The 16293-nt window shown below is 40.9% G+C and overlaps 1 protein-coding gene across 1 annotated transcript; it reads left to right on the plus strand.

The window, feature by feature from the left end:
• The first annotated feature begins 9702 nt into the window (after positions 1–9702).
• LOC117292871 (netrin-1-like) lies at positions 9703–10809 on the plus strand. The gene has a single exon (XM_033775040.1). The coding sequence runs from the start codon at positions 9775–9777 to the stop codon at positions 10807–10809; it is 1035 nt and encodes a 344-aa protein (XP_033630931.1). The 5' UTR covers positions 9703–9774.
• The last annotated feature ends 5484 nt before the right edge of the window (positions 10810–16293 follow it).

The following is a 16293-nucleotide window of genomic DNA, read 5'->3' on the forward strand; positions in this document are numbered from 1 at the left end:
ATAATGCGTGTCACATATCCATTAAGTAAACTCAATTTAATGAGCTGCAATATGGTCCTCAAATTGACGCCTTTAACGACCCGAAGGAAAATAAACATTTTCATAATCATTCTCCACAGCAAGACCGCTTCCATCCATCAACAATATCGACGTTCATATTGTGACAAGGTGTCCAAACAAGGTGTAAATCACCTTATTGAGTTACCAATGGAGACAATGTGAGACACCTCAAATGGCTGCATGCCATCTATCGGGCCGGCCGTTCAAGGGTAGCAAAACACTCACACCTGGCCCATGCTTTCTTAAAGCTTAGCAGATGCTTTGATCACGTCGATTAAGTGGACCAACACATAGATTAATTTGAGCTTGATACCTGCGTAGGCTCACACGGATGGTCCACCTATGATGTAGCCTTTTCGACAAGTCGTTATGTCTGTCGCGGTGATAGCGAAACGGCTATTTCGCACTTCTCGCGATACGGCTGCTCTGCGCGAGACTACCGCTATCGTCGTGATTCGATATCAACGCGAAATACATTTAAAACGACTTGTCCACAAGTCTATGGGTGATGTAGTTTGAGACTTCGCACAGCTAGCCCGCCTAGCTGTGACCAAAACTTCCCAAAGGCCGGGCGTAAGGGTCTACGAAAGAAAATGATACATTCTGGCAAGGTTTGGGAAAAATTATGCACGTTGGGTTTGTAAAACAAAGTAAAACTGACCCCTCGAATATGTTTAAATCTGCTGTCAATCCTGGCATCATTATCCAAAAGGACAAGAACGTTTTGCGTATAGTAAGGTCATTTTACTTGACACTCAAGATGAGATGGTTTCTTTCAGGAACTATTCTCCTCTATTCCTGGAAGACCTTTGAAGTCATATTTTAGTATACTTTGTAGCCCTAAAGGCCCAAACGAAGCCGGTGCGTGCCTTTAAAGGGTAGGGGAGGGTGGAGTGAAAACCCAAAAGACAGTGAACGAGAGCTTCGCGAGATCTGACACACTCTGCCACCAAAATGCCCAAATGTCTTATTTCAAAATACAACTCGAATTGACCCATATACCGGTCCACTGGAAGGAGGTGACCCGTATCCTAACTAGCCTGGTCACAATACAGGTCACATTGACCTATGTAAGGTCCTATAGCCTAGGTCTGAATCAATCAATATACCGGGAGGTTTTGCAGAGCACATGCAATCTTGATTCGAGAGTTACATAATTGTATGTGAAAACTGCCGGGGAAATAGTCCTATCGAACTTATAATAGGGTACGTAGTTACTAAGAATCTGCAACTGATAAATCCACAAAATACACTTCAGACTATTGTCTATTATGCGGTGATTGTTTTATTCTCAGAAATTTGTTAGGTCGGCACGACAACTGTCGACATCCACGAATTCCAAACCATTTAGTAATTTATTTCCACACAGGTTTTCGTCGCAATCGGAAGGCATGCCAATTTTTAGTAATTTCATCTTTAACTGCGCGCCAAATCTCCAGGGCACGATTAAATCCGCATTCACGGCAATAAAATGGCGCCAGAATGAATCTACCACTCGCCAGCAGAATGAGACGTGTTGGTTTATGACGAGCGAGGGTTCAAGTTAAGCAATTCATGAGGCTATGATGAGACACATCAACCTCTTGGAATTCCACTCTCTTCTTTTTATGACTGAATTATGAATGAGGCGAAAGATCATCTGTTAGCAGAAATGCATGAGCCATGTAAGTCTGTTAAAATGTAGGTTGAACAATAGACCCTTCCAGTGAAATATGCTAATTACATTCACGCATGCGTACATACCCTACTGGTTGGCAAAGACAAGACACCCAAGCATGAAAATCGTCCTTCGGATGGGCCATAAAGCCGTTGGTCCCGTGTGTTATGTAATATACGTAATAGAGCCCGTCGCCCGGTGTTCCTGGTTTGATTGACAGCATATAGCATCACAGCACCTTGTAAACCATTTCATATTGCTATGTAAAAGGAGTAGGTCTCATATTATTTCAAACGCAGTCCCACAAATCGTACAGGAAAATACTGAATGTTGAAGGCCTTGAGCGTCACTGAGTGACGGATGAACGCTATTTAAGAATCCATTATTATTAAAATACAGTCTGGCTTCTTAACGACCATTCATTACTCCGTTATTAAGCGACAGGGAACAAGACAAGTGTTGGCAGCATTACTAATCATGTAGGTCAATATAATCCAGAGTCCCTTTAAGGTCTCCATCTCTCATTCAGCGCGGTCTTTATAGCTACAAGTTGTAACGGGTGGGTAGAGGTCATGAGACACTGTCAACGCGTACTGACTCACATGTCACAAATCTTCATCACCAAATCAAGCATGTCATCAGCATGGCTTCCTTCCACTCTGGGATTATCATTTTGCCCCAGAAAACATCCATCAAAACATGCACAGAATTTGAAGTAGAAGTCTTGGTTTTTTTGCTCGTCCTTTCTTTCACTTTATCAATACCAGGTTCTGTTAAAGGGGCACATCATTACGGATTTTGACCGGTCGCCACACGTTTCCCGAAAAGAAACTGGTGTTTACCCGCTTGTGGACACCCAGTTAGTGTTGCACACACCCAAACAGGCTTATTGTTTAGTCCTGGGCAAGTTCGAGCAGCGACCATAGTTGTCAACCACTAGTCAAAGTTCAATGGTATACCTATAGTCATGCAAAACATCCAGGGTGCGCAGGCAAAATCGCTCAGAAACGCATGGTCCCTTGCTCGAACTTGGTCATTGTGCCGTCACCTCGCCTTCCTGCCTGCTTTCCGTGCAAAGTTTGGAAAGTGAAACATGAAAGTCTACAAACGCTCGCATGCCTTTTCAATACTTCGCCTTTTTGCTGCTACAGTATTTTGGGACACAAAAGTTGACTTGGCGAATTTTGGTTGTGAACGCTCAGAGTGGCATGATGTACCAGCCACTGGTCCAGCAAGCGACAAATAAATCAACGTGTATCAAGAACGCAAGTAGGGGAAGCATCTGCAGTTGGGCAAACGTAACGGAGTGTGTCTTCTGCATCAACTCTGAAGAACCGTAGAACTGTGTTTAGAGTCACAAACATGGATGACTTGCTGAAATAACCACCAGCTTCCAAAAATACATGCTCTATCTATCTTCCTATCAAAGTTGCATCAGGGTGATATGATAAACTTGGCTTCAATTAATCGCACGATCATATAGTAATTAAACACACCCAAGGGGCGACCATGCACTTCAGAATTGATGCTTCATACTAATGAATTATGACAGGGGTGGTAAAACCCGATTTGCCCCTTTTCGTAAAGTACATCAGTCAGAAAAGGATCATTCAACGGGTAAGATGGGTCATATCAAGATGGGGAGAGGGGGGACCGGGTGCAGGATATGAGAGGCACCAAAGTATGTTACCCAAGGGGTGTTTGAGCACGAGACAGGATGGGTAAATTCTTGCCTCAATTGTTATGTGGAATCACAAGCAAGTGATATGATACACAGATTGTCAATGGCATCCTCTTGTCTAGCCAGTAGGGGCCGACTTCAAACTTCATGTACATGTACACGGTGTCAGACCACACGTTGTCAGATACCGGGTGCTCGTGTTCTTGCTTCTTCACCTTTGACCCACAAGGATTGTTACGCGTTCACAGGTAAAAGTCCGTGCGGATCTGTGTCACGCCTTCGATCCCGGAAAACAATTCATAAACCTGATTTGCAGAAATTACTACAAGGCGAATTTCCTTGCGAAGCAAGAAATTAGTGGGGTTCAAGTCACAGCAATGGTAATTGTGTGGTATTCTGGCTGGTAATCTTGTTTTGCTTAGCAATATTCTTTTATGCTAAGGAAGTTTTTATGCCTACAGGTTTTATAAAATTGGACCCAGCGAGTAACGTGCGCTCTTGAACTTAGTTGACCAATCAAATCTGTTGAAATTCACATCCAGTCACCTCGTGTTCAATCCACATGGAGGGGAGATCTGTCTGTATGTTGTCTAGCCGATATGGGGAAGGGTGTACGTGTAGACCCTGTTCTATCATCACAATGTTTTATTGAGTCTTTTATATTATTCTGAACTTAACGATACCATGCTCTTTCGGCAAGGCTGCATTGCGCGAAACTCAACCCCGTGTGCTAACAGATTGTTATGATGACGTCGGAAATGACTACTTCAGTGAAACTAGTCTTACAAGGGACTCTATCTTTAAAATAAAATACCTACGTACGGACATTAACAATAATTGAAGATAAACGTGTACATCTGGACACACTTTTTAAAATACGATTTTAATCAACAGCAAAACACCAGGGTGTGAACACAAATATTATTGGGGATAGATCAGTAAAAATGTCATAACAAAATAACGGAAAATGTTTAGACTAGTGGTAGCTTGGCACAAACCCAATTACATAGGATTTGCAAGCAGTTCTTACTTGGCCCAAATTCATTCAATATAGCTGCATAGAATGTGTTCTTTTTCACCTAAGTGGTAGGGGGCAATAGAGGGGCAGACCCTGATTCCGAGCGGGGGTACGGAATATTGCTTCTTTATAACTAACAAACTTCTGCTGAACGTAGCTACTTGTTGTGTTTAAGCAGCTCTACGAAATTGGCCCCAGGTTTTAATGAGACAACTAATTGATACGGTATTATTGGAGGGGCAATGGTTCATTTAACGCGTCTGGCATTTAACAAGAGGAAGAGCGCACTAATTGTTTCCAACTCAAAGCCCGAACATGACTTGTTCAGTCAACCGATTGTTTGGAACAACGGCCACTTTTTTGGACAGCAGGTTTGAAAGTCTCTCACCTACCTTGTGAGAGATCAATATCAACAGTCTCGCACTCTATTCACACTGATCGGTGATTATTTACAACAGCGTCTACCTGTATACACACCAAAATGTGTACATTAAATAAATAAACTATCTCAAACCATCTTCGTGAAAATGTGGTTGGCCTTAACGTTTTAGAGAAATCATCATGGAAACAAGGGGTAGAAACACAGTCTTGTAAGAGAAATATCAGAGTGCACTGTTGTCATTGTATGGAACAATTAATGCTATATTTTATGTTTATTTTATTTTAAATCTTCGGACACTAACAACATTTACTACGAGTAATATGTTTACGGTAACATATACAATTTTTAATCGGTGTTTTATTTACAGTAGGGCAAATTCATTTAACAATTTCGTTCTCAGGCACGTCAAGTAACCGACCCAATAAGATTTCCTCAATAATCAGGCCACGTATCGTGACGGAAAAAAATGAAGATTTTGTGTGTATTAAAGTTTAGATTTGGGCACTCTTTTTTCCAGGAAGCTAGTCCAATTATAAACGTCAAATATTTTAGTACACAATAAAGTGAACATACCAATCAAGTTTTTTACGGTTGTTTTGGCCAAAAAGGTGTAACTTGTTAAGTGTCCACCGCCACTGACCCTAACCCTGTTTTTTGTCTTATAATTTTAGAGCGAATAAACACCAGTCAAATGCCGACCGGTCAATTTCGTGATATTTCCGTTGTTATAATTTTCCACGGCCCCAAAGCAAGACCAGTTGCCCCCCTTCGTACCCAGGCTCAAGCCGTGATGATGGCGTCTCCGTCGGCGACCTGGTTGCTTGTGGCACGGTGGGGTGTGGACATCATGGTAATTTGCAATTTGAGAGAAACGGCCAATCAGTTTGACAGGTAAGGTTGAAGAGAGAAGTGAGGAAATGCCAAAATATCATAGAAAAGATGATTGTACAAGGAGAGTTTTATTTCAGTTTTGTCATGTCTTTTAGTTTGGGGGTTGCACTACCCGTGTGTTGAGTCATTGGCTCATTGTTTTAAGAGTAGTATAACATGGATATTGGTGGAAAAATGCATGGCTTCAACAAAACTCACCAAATGTCTGGTCCTTGTTTCTCGTACTTCAATTCATTTCAATTCAAACACGCATTTGTTTCATACTTTATATATTTATAAGGCGCTCAACAATAACCCAGTTTGAAACGGCTGCCCGTGTACTTAGCATTTTGTCATCATTACAAACATTCGTGTTTTTTTTTCTTCTTCTCTTTAACAATTTTGCAGTTACAAATCTCCACACTTGTTCAATGAAAATATAATTCCCAATTCTACATTTTGAATAAATGACGATTAATGTCGCTCGCGAATAACTCAGTTAAAGGGCTAGCCCCCACCGCTCGCTTTTTTAAAACCCACTCCCTCCCAACGGAGCAATCACAAACGGTTGTCTGACCTTCGCTAAATTCTTCGGGGACCTATCAAAAACTGCCCATCCAAGGGCAAAAATTACATGGTAACAAAAACAAAAACCTCAACACAAAATATGACGGTATTGACGCGAGGTGCGCCGCTACAAGGCTCCCCGATCAATTGAGCTTGCGGTCGGCGCTGTCAGGAGAGAGGTGACTTGCAGCGACACGTGCATTGTTAGCATTGCCGCTCAAGCCATGACAAGGTCAACCTCCAGCGTGCTCTCTTTTCTCTTTAAAGGCACTGGACGCCTTTGGTAATTTTGTCAAAGACCATTATTTTCTCACGTGGTGTATCCCAAACATATGAAAATAATGTTGGAATTTGGGCTCATCTGGTCACAAAGTTGCAAGAAAAGAATGAAGGAAAAAACACCCCCTGCTTGCACAAGTTGCCCAAGATGCATGAAAAAAAGCTTCAAGCCTTTCTCCAATTCAAAACGGGCTATTAGTAAAGACATAACCTCTTTCTCAAACTACTTTACTTCAGAGGGAGCCGTTTCTCACAACGTGTCATATTACCAACAGCTCTCAGTTACCAAGTAGGCCTTCTCTTTGTATGCTCATAATATTTTGAGTAATTGCAAAACGTGTCCAGGGCCTTTATATGGGACTAGATTTGTGAGCACCCAGCCATTCCCTCCTGTGATATATAATGATGACAATCTAAATACTCGTTCGTGTTCAGCTTAAGCTGTGAAGGCGAGGACAAATTTTACAGCATTAACTCACACTTTGGTTGAGATTATTGTATGAAATTATAAATGAAATGCCATGATCCATGGATAGCAGTATAGACCACACCATGCATTTCCCCTTGGTGGCTGCTCTTCTATCGATGGTTTATCTTGGCAGTGGGCCCTTAGCCCAAAGCACTGTGAAAAGTGTGTAGTAACTGAACATATAATTAATGATAATAATAAGAAGAAGAACACGTATACGATTTTAAGTGATTTAATGATTTTAAAATGATTTAATGTATGATTTTGTGAAATGTCGACAAGAAACTATTATCCCGGATTTTTGTAAATTTGTTTAATTTTTAAGTACGTTAACAACATATTATTTAGAAAAACAAATATTTAAACCTAACTTTGTGTAAAGGCGATCTTGGAGATCACATTTTCTGTTGGTAGTTTTGCCCGAACTGCTAAGTTTTAGAGAAATTGGTAAGTTTGAAAACAGTGAAAAGGTAAGTGATTTTTCACTACCTATCTCTTGACTCCAATGACCGAATGAGCCCAACCTTTTCACCGGTTTGTTATTTCATGTATAAATTGGGTCACACAAATTGCGCATACTGGTTTTCCACAGTTATCAAGCTATGGCAACTAAACGTGCTTTAGAAAACGTGTAAAAATTTGGTGTATTGTTATATTATGTTGTTGTTTTGTTTGTCCCCACTTTATTCGGAGCGTAAAAATATATACTCAAAATCTGAAGTAGTACTAGGATGTGCCTCACCATAACTTTCCTGTGTGGGTCCAGGGGGCCAAATGGGGAAAAGGTTTTTCCATCTTTCCCGAAATGGCCTGTGTAAATTGGTTGTCTAATTATGCCACTCAACACCAAGATGTGGGGGCATGGTGAGGCCGACTAGTACCGAACTAGTACCATATTTACTACTATTCATAGTAACGGCACTGGACACATTATTTTGGTCATTGTGAAACACGAGTTTGCTCACTTAGTGTATCCATGGAGGTAGGATTAGAATCCTACCTCCATGGTGTATCCCAACATATGCATTCAAAACCTGTGAACATTTGGACTCCATTGGTCATCAAAGTTGCAAGAGAATAATGGAATGGAAACCTTGTCACACAAATTTGTGCGTTTCCTGATGCATAATAAACGGCTTTCGGCCTGAAGTCTTTTAATATTTGATTGAGAAATTACCTCTTTCTCAACAACTATTTTACTTCTGAGGGAGCCGTTTCTCACAATTAACTTATACTATCAATAGCTCTCCATTGCAACAGCTCTCCATTGATCGTTACCAAGTAAGATTTTATTTATGCTAACAATTATTTTCAGTAATTACTAATGCCTTTAGGGAATTTACATGCACTGAGATTCAACCTTCGTTTTCTTACAAAAAAAAGGAATCATGCCAACAAAAAAGACAAGACACCGCCCCTTGGATTTAACCACTTCACCTTACACACACATTCCTTTATACATATTTCCCAGGACCCCGTTGCGAGCCGCATGTATTTTTATTATCTGAATTACTTTCGCCCCGAGACATGTGTTTAGAACCGTCTGCTCCGGTGATAGGCAAAGTGTGAAAAGCCGAGGGACAGTCAGTGAATATCCTCCCGGCTTGTATTCTTCTTCTCCGAACCCCGAAAGGATGTCTATTAGCCCGTCAATTGGACCATGTTAACGGCGGGTCATTGGCTGCCGATACGGAATGACACCAAGTGACGAACTTTCCGTGTGGCTGGCGTACTACCACTAAGATTGAATGATAGAGTGCAAGTACTGCTAGTATAAAGTACTCGTTAAAGTGACGTGGTGACTTTAAGTGAAGTTCTGCTCACACACGTGCATGCATTTTCATATTCCTTAATTCTTGTGCTTGCTTCATATATACAGCGTTATTCAATGCACGTTGGCATTCGGAGCACTAGCCTTGCAACACGGCGTGCTGATTGTATTAACATAAAAGACTGTGATTGGTGACGTTCCGCGCATGGGCCTTTCAGCTCGACGCGCTGATCCATGTACTAGCAAAAGTTGAACCGCTTGATTCGAGGCTGGTGATATTTATGTTTAGTGAGGACCGCCCCCAAACACTTTCAGCCAAACACGGGTGATCTTAGAATATCGAAAGTGATTAGTAGCAAATGAGACATACCTAATCACTGGCTTCGGATTAGCGTGACGTTCATCTCACACCCGTGTGGACCACTCGCTGGAATTTCTATGTAACGTGTGTGCGACTCACATACAGTATAGTCTGTGACGATCGACCAAGCGTACGTACTTCAGTCGGTGGATTCACAAACTAAACTGCGGCGACCGTTGTAGGTCTCTCTGTGTGTGTATGGACCGTTTTTACAGGAAGTTATACAAGAGAGAGAAACTGATCGTGTTCGCGCGTGTGATTCGAAGCTTTCCTGTGATCGTTGTTGCCCCCTGTATCACTGGAATTGATTTGTGAGCGCGGCCACAGGTTGGCTTTGTACAACTCAAGAGAAAGACAAATAAGAGCCTTATTCAAAAAGGAAGGTGGTGGTGCGTTGTTGGGCAATCTCAGTGTGTTCATAGTCTGTGCATGATTGTCCGTGCATGAAAAGTGTTGTCAACTCTGGAGTGTGTTCCGCTAGTTTGCTATACATGTTAATTGGAACCGACACCCTTTGATCTGCACCTTTTCGAACGTCTGTTATAATATTGAAGCAAATATTGGAAGTGGTGTTTGGAATCGCCGTCTTATAAACGGTCCGTAGCCATTTAGTCGTTGCTTGATTTAATTTAATTACGTGACTGGAGAAATACTCGAAAATGCATTTTGTCGTAGAGTTCCGGTGTTTGATGGCAGTGATTTTACTGAACGGTGCGAGTTTCACTAGATCGGCCGGTCAGAATCTGAACATGTTCTCAGCCCAACAGAGTCAGCCGGATCCGTGTTACAGTGAACCGGGCGGTCAGCCAAGGCGCTGCGTTCCGGATTTCGTCAACGCCGCTTTCGGCGTTCCGGTTGAGGCATCCAGTACTTGTGGGACCCCGCCAAGTCGCTTCTGTGCCCTGTCCAGCGGCGACGAAGGGGAACGCCAGAGAAACTGCTTCGTGTGCGACGACAGCCAGCCGAAGAGGAAACATCCTCCAGAGTACCTGACTGATTTACACAACCCCAACAACCTGACGTGTTGGCAGTCCGAACCCTTTACCTCCAACCCGCATAATGTTACCCTGCACCTCGCCCTGGAGAAGATGTACGAGCTCACCTACATCTCGCTGGAGTTCTGCTCGATCCGTCCGGATTCTATGTCCATCTTCAAGTCGCAGGATTACGGCAAGACGTGGCAGCCGTACCATTACTACTCCGGCCAGTGTCGGAAGATCTACGGCATGAACAAGAATGCTCTCATCACCAAGCAGAACGAGCAGGAGGCGCTCTGCAGCGATATCCAGAGCACTGACCTACTGACAGGTGGGTCGAGGGTCGCGTTCAGCACCCTAGAAGGTCGCCCGTCTGCCTTCGATTTCGACAACAGCCCCGTGCTTCAGGACTGGGTGACGGCTACGGACATCAAGGTGACTTTCAACCGGCTACCGTCTCTAGGTGACGAGGAATTAGACGACACAATCCGGGAGAGCTACTATTACGCAGTATCTGATTTCTCGGTCGGTGGACGGTGTAAGTGTAACGGGCATGCTTCGAGATGCATCAAGGACCGGGATGGCCTACCCATCTGCGACTGTAAACACAACACGGCGGGTGCAGAGTGCGAAATGTGTAAACCTTTCCACTATGATAGACCATGGCAGAGAGCTACCACCAAAGAGGCCAACGAATGTGTCCGTAAGTATACATAACTCACTGTCAACTTTATAGCCAATAATCGCACATCATTCCAAAAGCAAACCATTTGCACCAAGTGGTTTAATGGATTACCCTTTAAACCCAGCTAGCAATATTTCATAGGAGTGTGCCAAATGCAAACATAAAACCCCAGTGTTTACTAAAAACCGTAGCGTGTTTCCAATCCAACTATATAATAGTGTGACCAATTCCATTCTATCAATGACTGTAGCCAAATAATGACCCTTCGAAGATCCAACAATCTAGTTTAGAAATGGATCACATAGGAAAGATTTTTCTATAACAAAACTTTAAAAGCATCAAAGATACGTCATCCCGGTACAACCGACAAGTCTCAGTTGAATGCTCCTAAAATTAAAACAGACATTCGCCCACAATGATTTTATTAAACGCTCCGGTACAAGGGTTCAAAAACTCCTAGATTTTCTCATGGCCAATGAAGATTATTATGCTTCGCAGGCCGAACTAAGTAAGAACACTCATTGTTGGACTTTTGAAATTCATGTTTTTGTTAAAGAGCTCTAGTAATTTAATGGTATGAAGTACTAAATGGTCACATAATTGATCTACCTCTCAATTAACCTTTTCGAGATATAGGGTGGACACCGTTTGAGTGCACTATAGGATCAGCGGCTGATTTCACGAAACTTTACGCAACTGCGTTAGTCCACTTGCGCAAAGTTGCGCAAGTGGACTAACGCAGTTGCGTAAAGTTTCGTGAAATTGCCGCAGGTAGTTTACGGACAAATTTACCCAAACCAAATAGTGTTATAGTCATGTGTCCATCATATCTCTATATGGCTTGTTGTCAAAGCCTGTGTATATATCTTCATGACATTAAAAATTGTTTTCGAGGTGTTCACACTGTTACAAGTACCCAAAGGTACTGAATTATTATTTTTTAAGAACACATTCTCAGCCAAAATTCATATTTGAAGCTAAAACTCTGTTTAAAGCTGACGTAACTAGAAATGCCATGTCAAAAAAAAAAGGGGGGGGGGGTCTTAGTCTTGTACCCTGACGAATGGTTTGTCTTAGGAATGCTCAAAGACCGCATTTTCTTGTTGTCCTTCTCAGGACACGCGTTAACTCGTATAATGCCGACCATATGTCCCCAAGAAGTGCGCTCTAATTAGATTGTGAAAAAACGCTACAATGTTGTCTGATCCGTTACACCATGCGGTGTACACTGCCTTACAGCAATGTCCTGTCTCCATTTCCCCCACTAGTAGTCATCAGACTATGGTCACTTTGAGCCTTGTTGGCTGGACCATGCCTGGACATTGGAGGCACACGGTTGACCCTTTGAAACCATTTTGTGTACTATTACTTACTAATCATCTAACATGACAGTCACTAGCTCACTGTTTAGGCTCTTGCTTTTTTTGTCCTTCTGCAAGTGAAAGTGCACTTTAATAATAATAATAATATTTTGAGTTTACATAGCGCTTTTTCACTCCCGAACGGTGTCTCAAAGCGCTTCAAATTATTAAACACATTTGGTAATTGTCAGAGACCAGTATTCTCTTTTGATGTATCTCATGCATAATATTTATTTATTTATTTATTTATTTATTTTAAATCTTTAGACATACACAATAGTTACAAGTTGTACAGGGGCTGTCAAGGTTAAAACAAAAGTATAAAAGCTGTCATCAAAAGATGTGTAAAACCAGACCCCTGCCAACGATACAAATATAATTATACAGTATAAACAAAAGTTTGGGGTCAATTGGTCATCGAAGTTGCTAGAAAACAATGAAAGAAAAAACAGCCTTGATGCGCCAATTTGTGTGCTTTCAGATGCCTCCTGAAAAGGACTTCAGACCCGAAGACTTTTTCAAATTCAAATATTTTAGTGAAAAGTTACGTTCCTCAAAAATTACATTACTCCATCAAGAGGGAACCGTTCTCACAATGTTTTTGATTAAAAACAGCTCTCCTTTGCTCGTTATTAATTCAGTCTTTATGCCAATATATATTTGGAGTAATTTACAAAAGTGTCCAGTGCCTTTAAGGCTCTTGCTTTTGGGTCAAACCTTTTGCAAGTGAACGTACATCATTCTATACTTAAATCAATCCTCCACAGACGCCATAATCAGAGTGTTATAAGTTCAACTGATTCTAAAGCTAGACATAAAACAATCCCTCCAAGACAAATCCCTATTCTCTGCGCACAGGAGACTTTGCTAGTCTAGACTATAAGATGTGTGTCAACTTCCTACTGTGACAGACCCTAAGATAAATCTTTAAAATGCGTATTACGGGATGCGTTGTGATAGCAGTAGATCTTGGTGGCCGATAGATAATGGGGGAAGATGAACTGATGATCATCAGTTTTGTTTTTTACAGATAAACTTAACCTCACTCAACCTATATGCACCAAAGTGACTCTTCCCCACCCCAATGTACTTGAAGCCTATAGGGATAATTGGCTCACATTTTAATAGTTTCAATCACAAAGAAATGTCATCGTATGAGGTGTTTCCACCCACCACCAAATTTTGCATTTTGATGGATTCAAATACCGACAACTTTGGACAAATCTCTCAAGAAAAATAACTAGCGCCTGACCTTTTTGTGCTCAAGCTAAACGGAAACCGAGACCTTCAGAGACTTGGCGAGTCTAGACGTGATCAGCTAGCAAGTATAACATCAGGGTTGATTCATAATAACTCTATATGTGCCCAGGGCTGACGTGTAGCTAGGGTCTCTGTATTTTGTGTTAGTCGAGCTCTTTAGCAAAGCAGAAATGTCCTCCTATGTTAGTAATCATTATTGTTGCAGCCATTTCACTCAGGAAATTGGGTGCACTTCAATATTGCTCCAAGACACACTGTGTAATCAGGGGAAAAGGATTCAGTAATAAAACATGCACAGTGCCCTCCAACGACACGAGGTATCAGAATTCACTCCTAGGACTCAGAGACGTGGGAACCTGAGAGGGGTTTCTTGTCCTCAAAGAAAGAAGAAAAAAAGTTACTTTAATTACTTTACTGGGATTGAACAGGGAGAGAGAAAAAGAGGCTGTGTAAGAAAACATGGATTAGTGTTGCTAATCCTACCCGCGGTCAGATTTTTATCTAGCTGTATTCTCTTCAGAGTATTTGAACAGCCATACTTTTGATCGAGATCGCTAGTGACAAGCCCCTCCAACTTTGTATTTTCACAAGAATCACCAATAATTCATGGTCCAGTGGAGTTTATTTATGGTTATGAATTATATATAGCCTGCTGGGCAAACTCCCATTCGATTATTAATAATAGGTGGGTTTTTAACAGTGGCTATAGTGTGTAAGATATCGCAACATTTCATGTCAAAATATGGTTTTACATGAATAAATAAAAAATGTGTCAAATTGGTAATGCATTTGGACAGCAAATGATTTTGGTCTACATGCAAAATGCATGACGGGTGTAGAACACCTTTTGTACTATTAGAATCAGCAAACGAGGTCAAGTTTTGACACATTTCCTCACATTAATAGCTGAGTTAAGAAAGTGAATATTTTGCAAGGCTTCGATAAATGATTTGTGTTGATAAGTTTCAATGCGATCAAGATGACGTCAGACAATGGAACTCATAGAACAGTCAAAAAAATGTATAGTTATTCAAATAGAAACAAGATTGTCGACTTTCTAAATGTACATTTGCTAATTAAATTTAGGCAAAATTTAATCTTTCTGAGAACATTGTTGAGATGTCTTTTCCCAAGCTGTGTGTTTTTCATTGCCTCTTGCTGCCGAGCGCCATGATCTGTGGAATCATGGCGCTTTAGAAATCCTGTTATTATTATGACAACATACGGGTAAGGGTTCGTGACAGAATATTGGCTCAAATTTACTTCTCAGTAATCAATAACGGCATGTTAATCACTTAGCATATTTTAGAAAGATCAAAACATTCAAGAGGGAAAAGGCTTTTTATATACACATCAAGTTGTGTTACTGTTGACAGGGCGACGTAAGTCTTTTCCAAGTCATTTGTATCATATCCAGAGAGGAGGACGGTGGATAAAAAAAAGAGAAATTTATGGCGTGACTATCTCTAGTATTTCCGCCACCGTTTGTAATTTCCTTAGCTTGTGAGACCCAATTGATCAGCCTAGCAATGCTCGAACAAGCGCCACAGATTCTGTATCTGGTTAGAGTCTACGTACCTCAGCCTTGAGTAATTAGCCATGTCATCTTTCATAATGAAGAAAATAAGAAAGAGGGTTTTACGCGACCTAGATTGGGAGCCTGATGAAAGGAGGAAGTTCTCTATGAATCTGTCTTGTTAATGTTATATGACGAGTTGTGGGGGATGACCCTTGTATAACTTAAAGGCACTGGATACCTTTGATGTCAAAGACCAGTATCCTGCCTTGGTGTATCACAACATACGCATACAATAACAAATCTTTTTAAAAAAATTGGCTCAATTGTTCATCGAAGTTGCAAGAATATTGAATGAAAATTCTCCTTGTTGCACAATATTGTGCGCTTTCAGATGCCTGAAAACGGCCTGAAGTCTTTTTCAGATTCAAATGTTTTGAGAGAGAATTTACCTTCATTTAAAAAACTGCGATATTCCAGAAGGATTCTGTTCTAACAGTGTTGTGCTCCTTACCAAGAAGTAAATTTTTGTGCCCACATATTTTGAGTAGTTACTAAAAGTATAGTCCCTTTAACGGTACGTGAATCACATTATGATTGCGGTTTATAATTGTGTGCTCTGTTTGTCATCACAACCAACAACTCAATGAAACGCTTATTTTCTTGTCCACCTTTGTAATTAATCATCTTATACAAAAGTATATCCTCTGTTTTTAGCTACTTTTTTTATAGAAAAAACATGACTTATTGGAAAAGCACACTCAATATAATTACCTAGTTAAAGGAAGTGGACACTATTGGTAATTACTCAAAATATGTATTAGCATAAAACCTCACTTGGTAGCGAGTAATGATAGTATAAAATATTGTGAGAAACGGAACCCTCTGAAGTGATGTAGTTTTCGAGAAAGAAGTAATTTTCCACGAATTTGATTTCAAGACCTAAAGTTTGGAATTTGAGGTCTCGAAATCAAGCATCTGAAAGCACACAACTTCGTGTGACAAGGATGTTTTTCCTCTATTAGTATCTCGCAACTTCGACGACCAATTGAGCTTAAATTTTCACATGTTCATTATTTTATTAATATGTTGAGATACACCAAGTGAAAAGAATGGTCTTTGACAATTACCAATAGTGTCCACTGTCTTTAGTGTATAATGAAAATGAAAGTGGAAGCAAACTTTAACAACAAAACCAGCTTATGGTTTGATGTAAGAAAAGTATTTTAAAATGACAGACATAACTTGACTTTTCGACAGCTCAACACATGAAGTTGTTTAGCTTGTTTGCGTTTTTTTGGTCAATAAATATTTCAGCATAAATGTCGGTATGTTTTGTCACTTATTGGCTTTCCTCACCTGCACTGAAAACTAGGTTT

The sequence above is a fragment of the Asterias rubens genome, chromosome 7 (genome assembly GCF_902459465.1).
Source record: "Asterias rubens chromosome 7, eAstRub1.3, whole genome shotgun sequence".
NCBI lineage: Eukaryota > Metazoa > Echinodermata > Asteroidea > Forcipulatida > Asteriidae > Asterias > Asterias rubens.

What these genes read in the sequence shown, in the direction of transcription:
- LOC117292871 (XM_033775040.1), top strand. Translation starts at nt 9,775, where the DNA reads ATGCATTTTGTCGTAGAGTTCCGGTGTTTGATGGCAGTGATTTTACTG.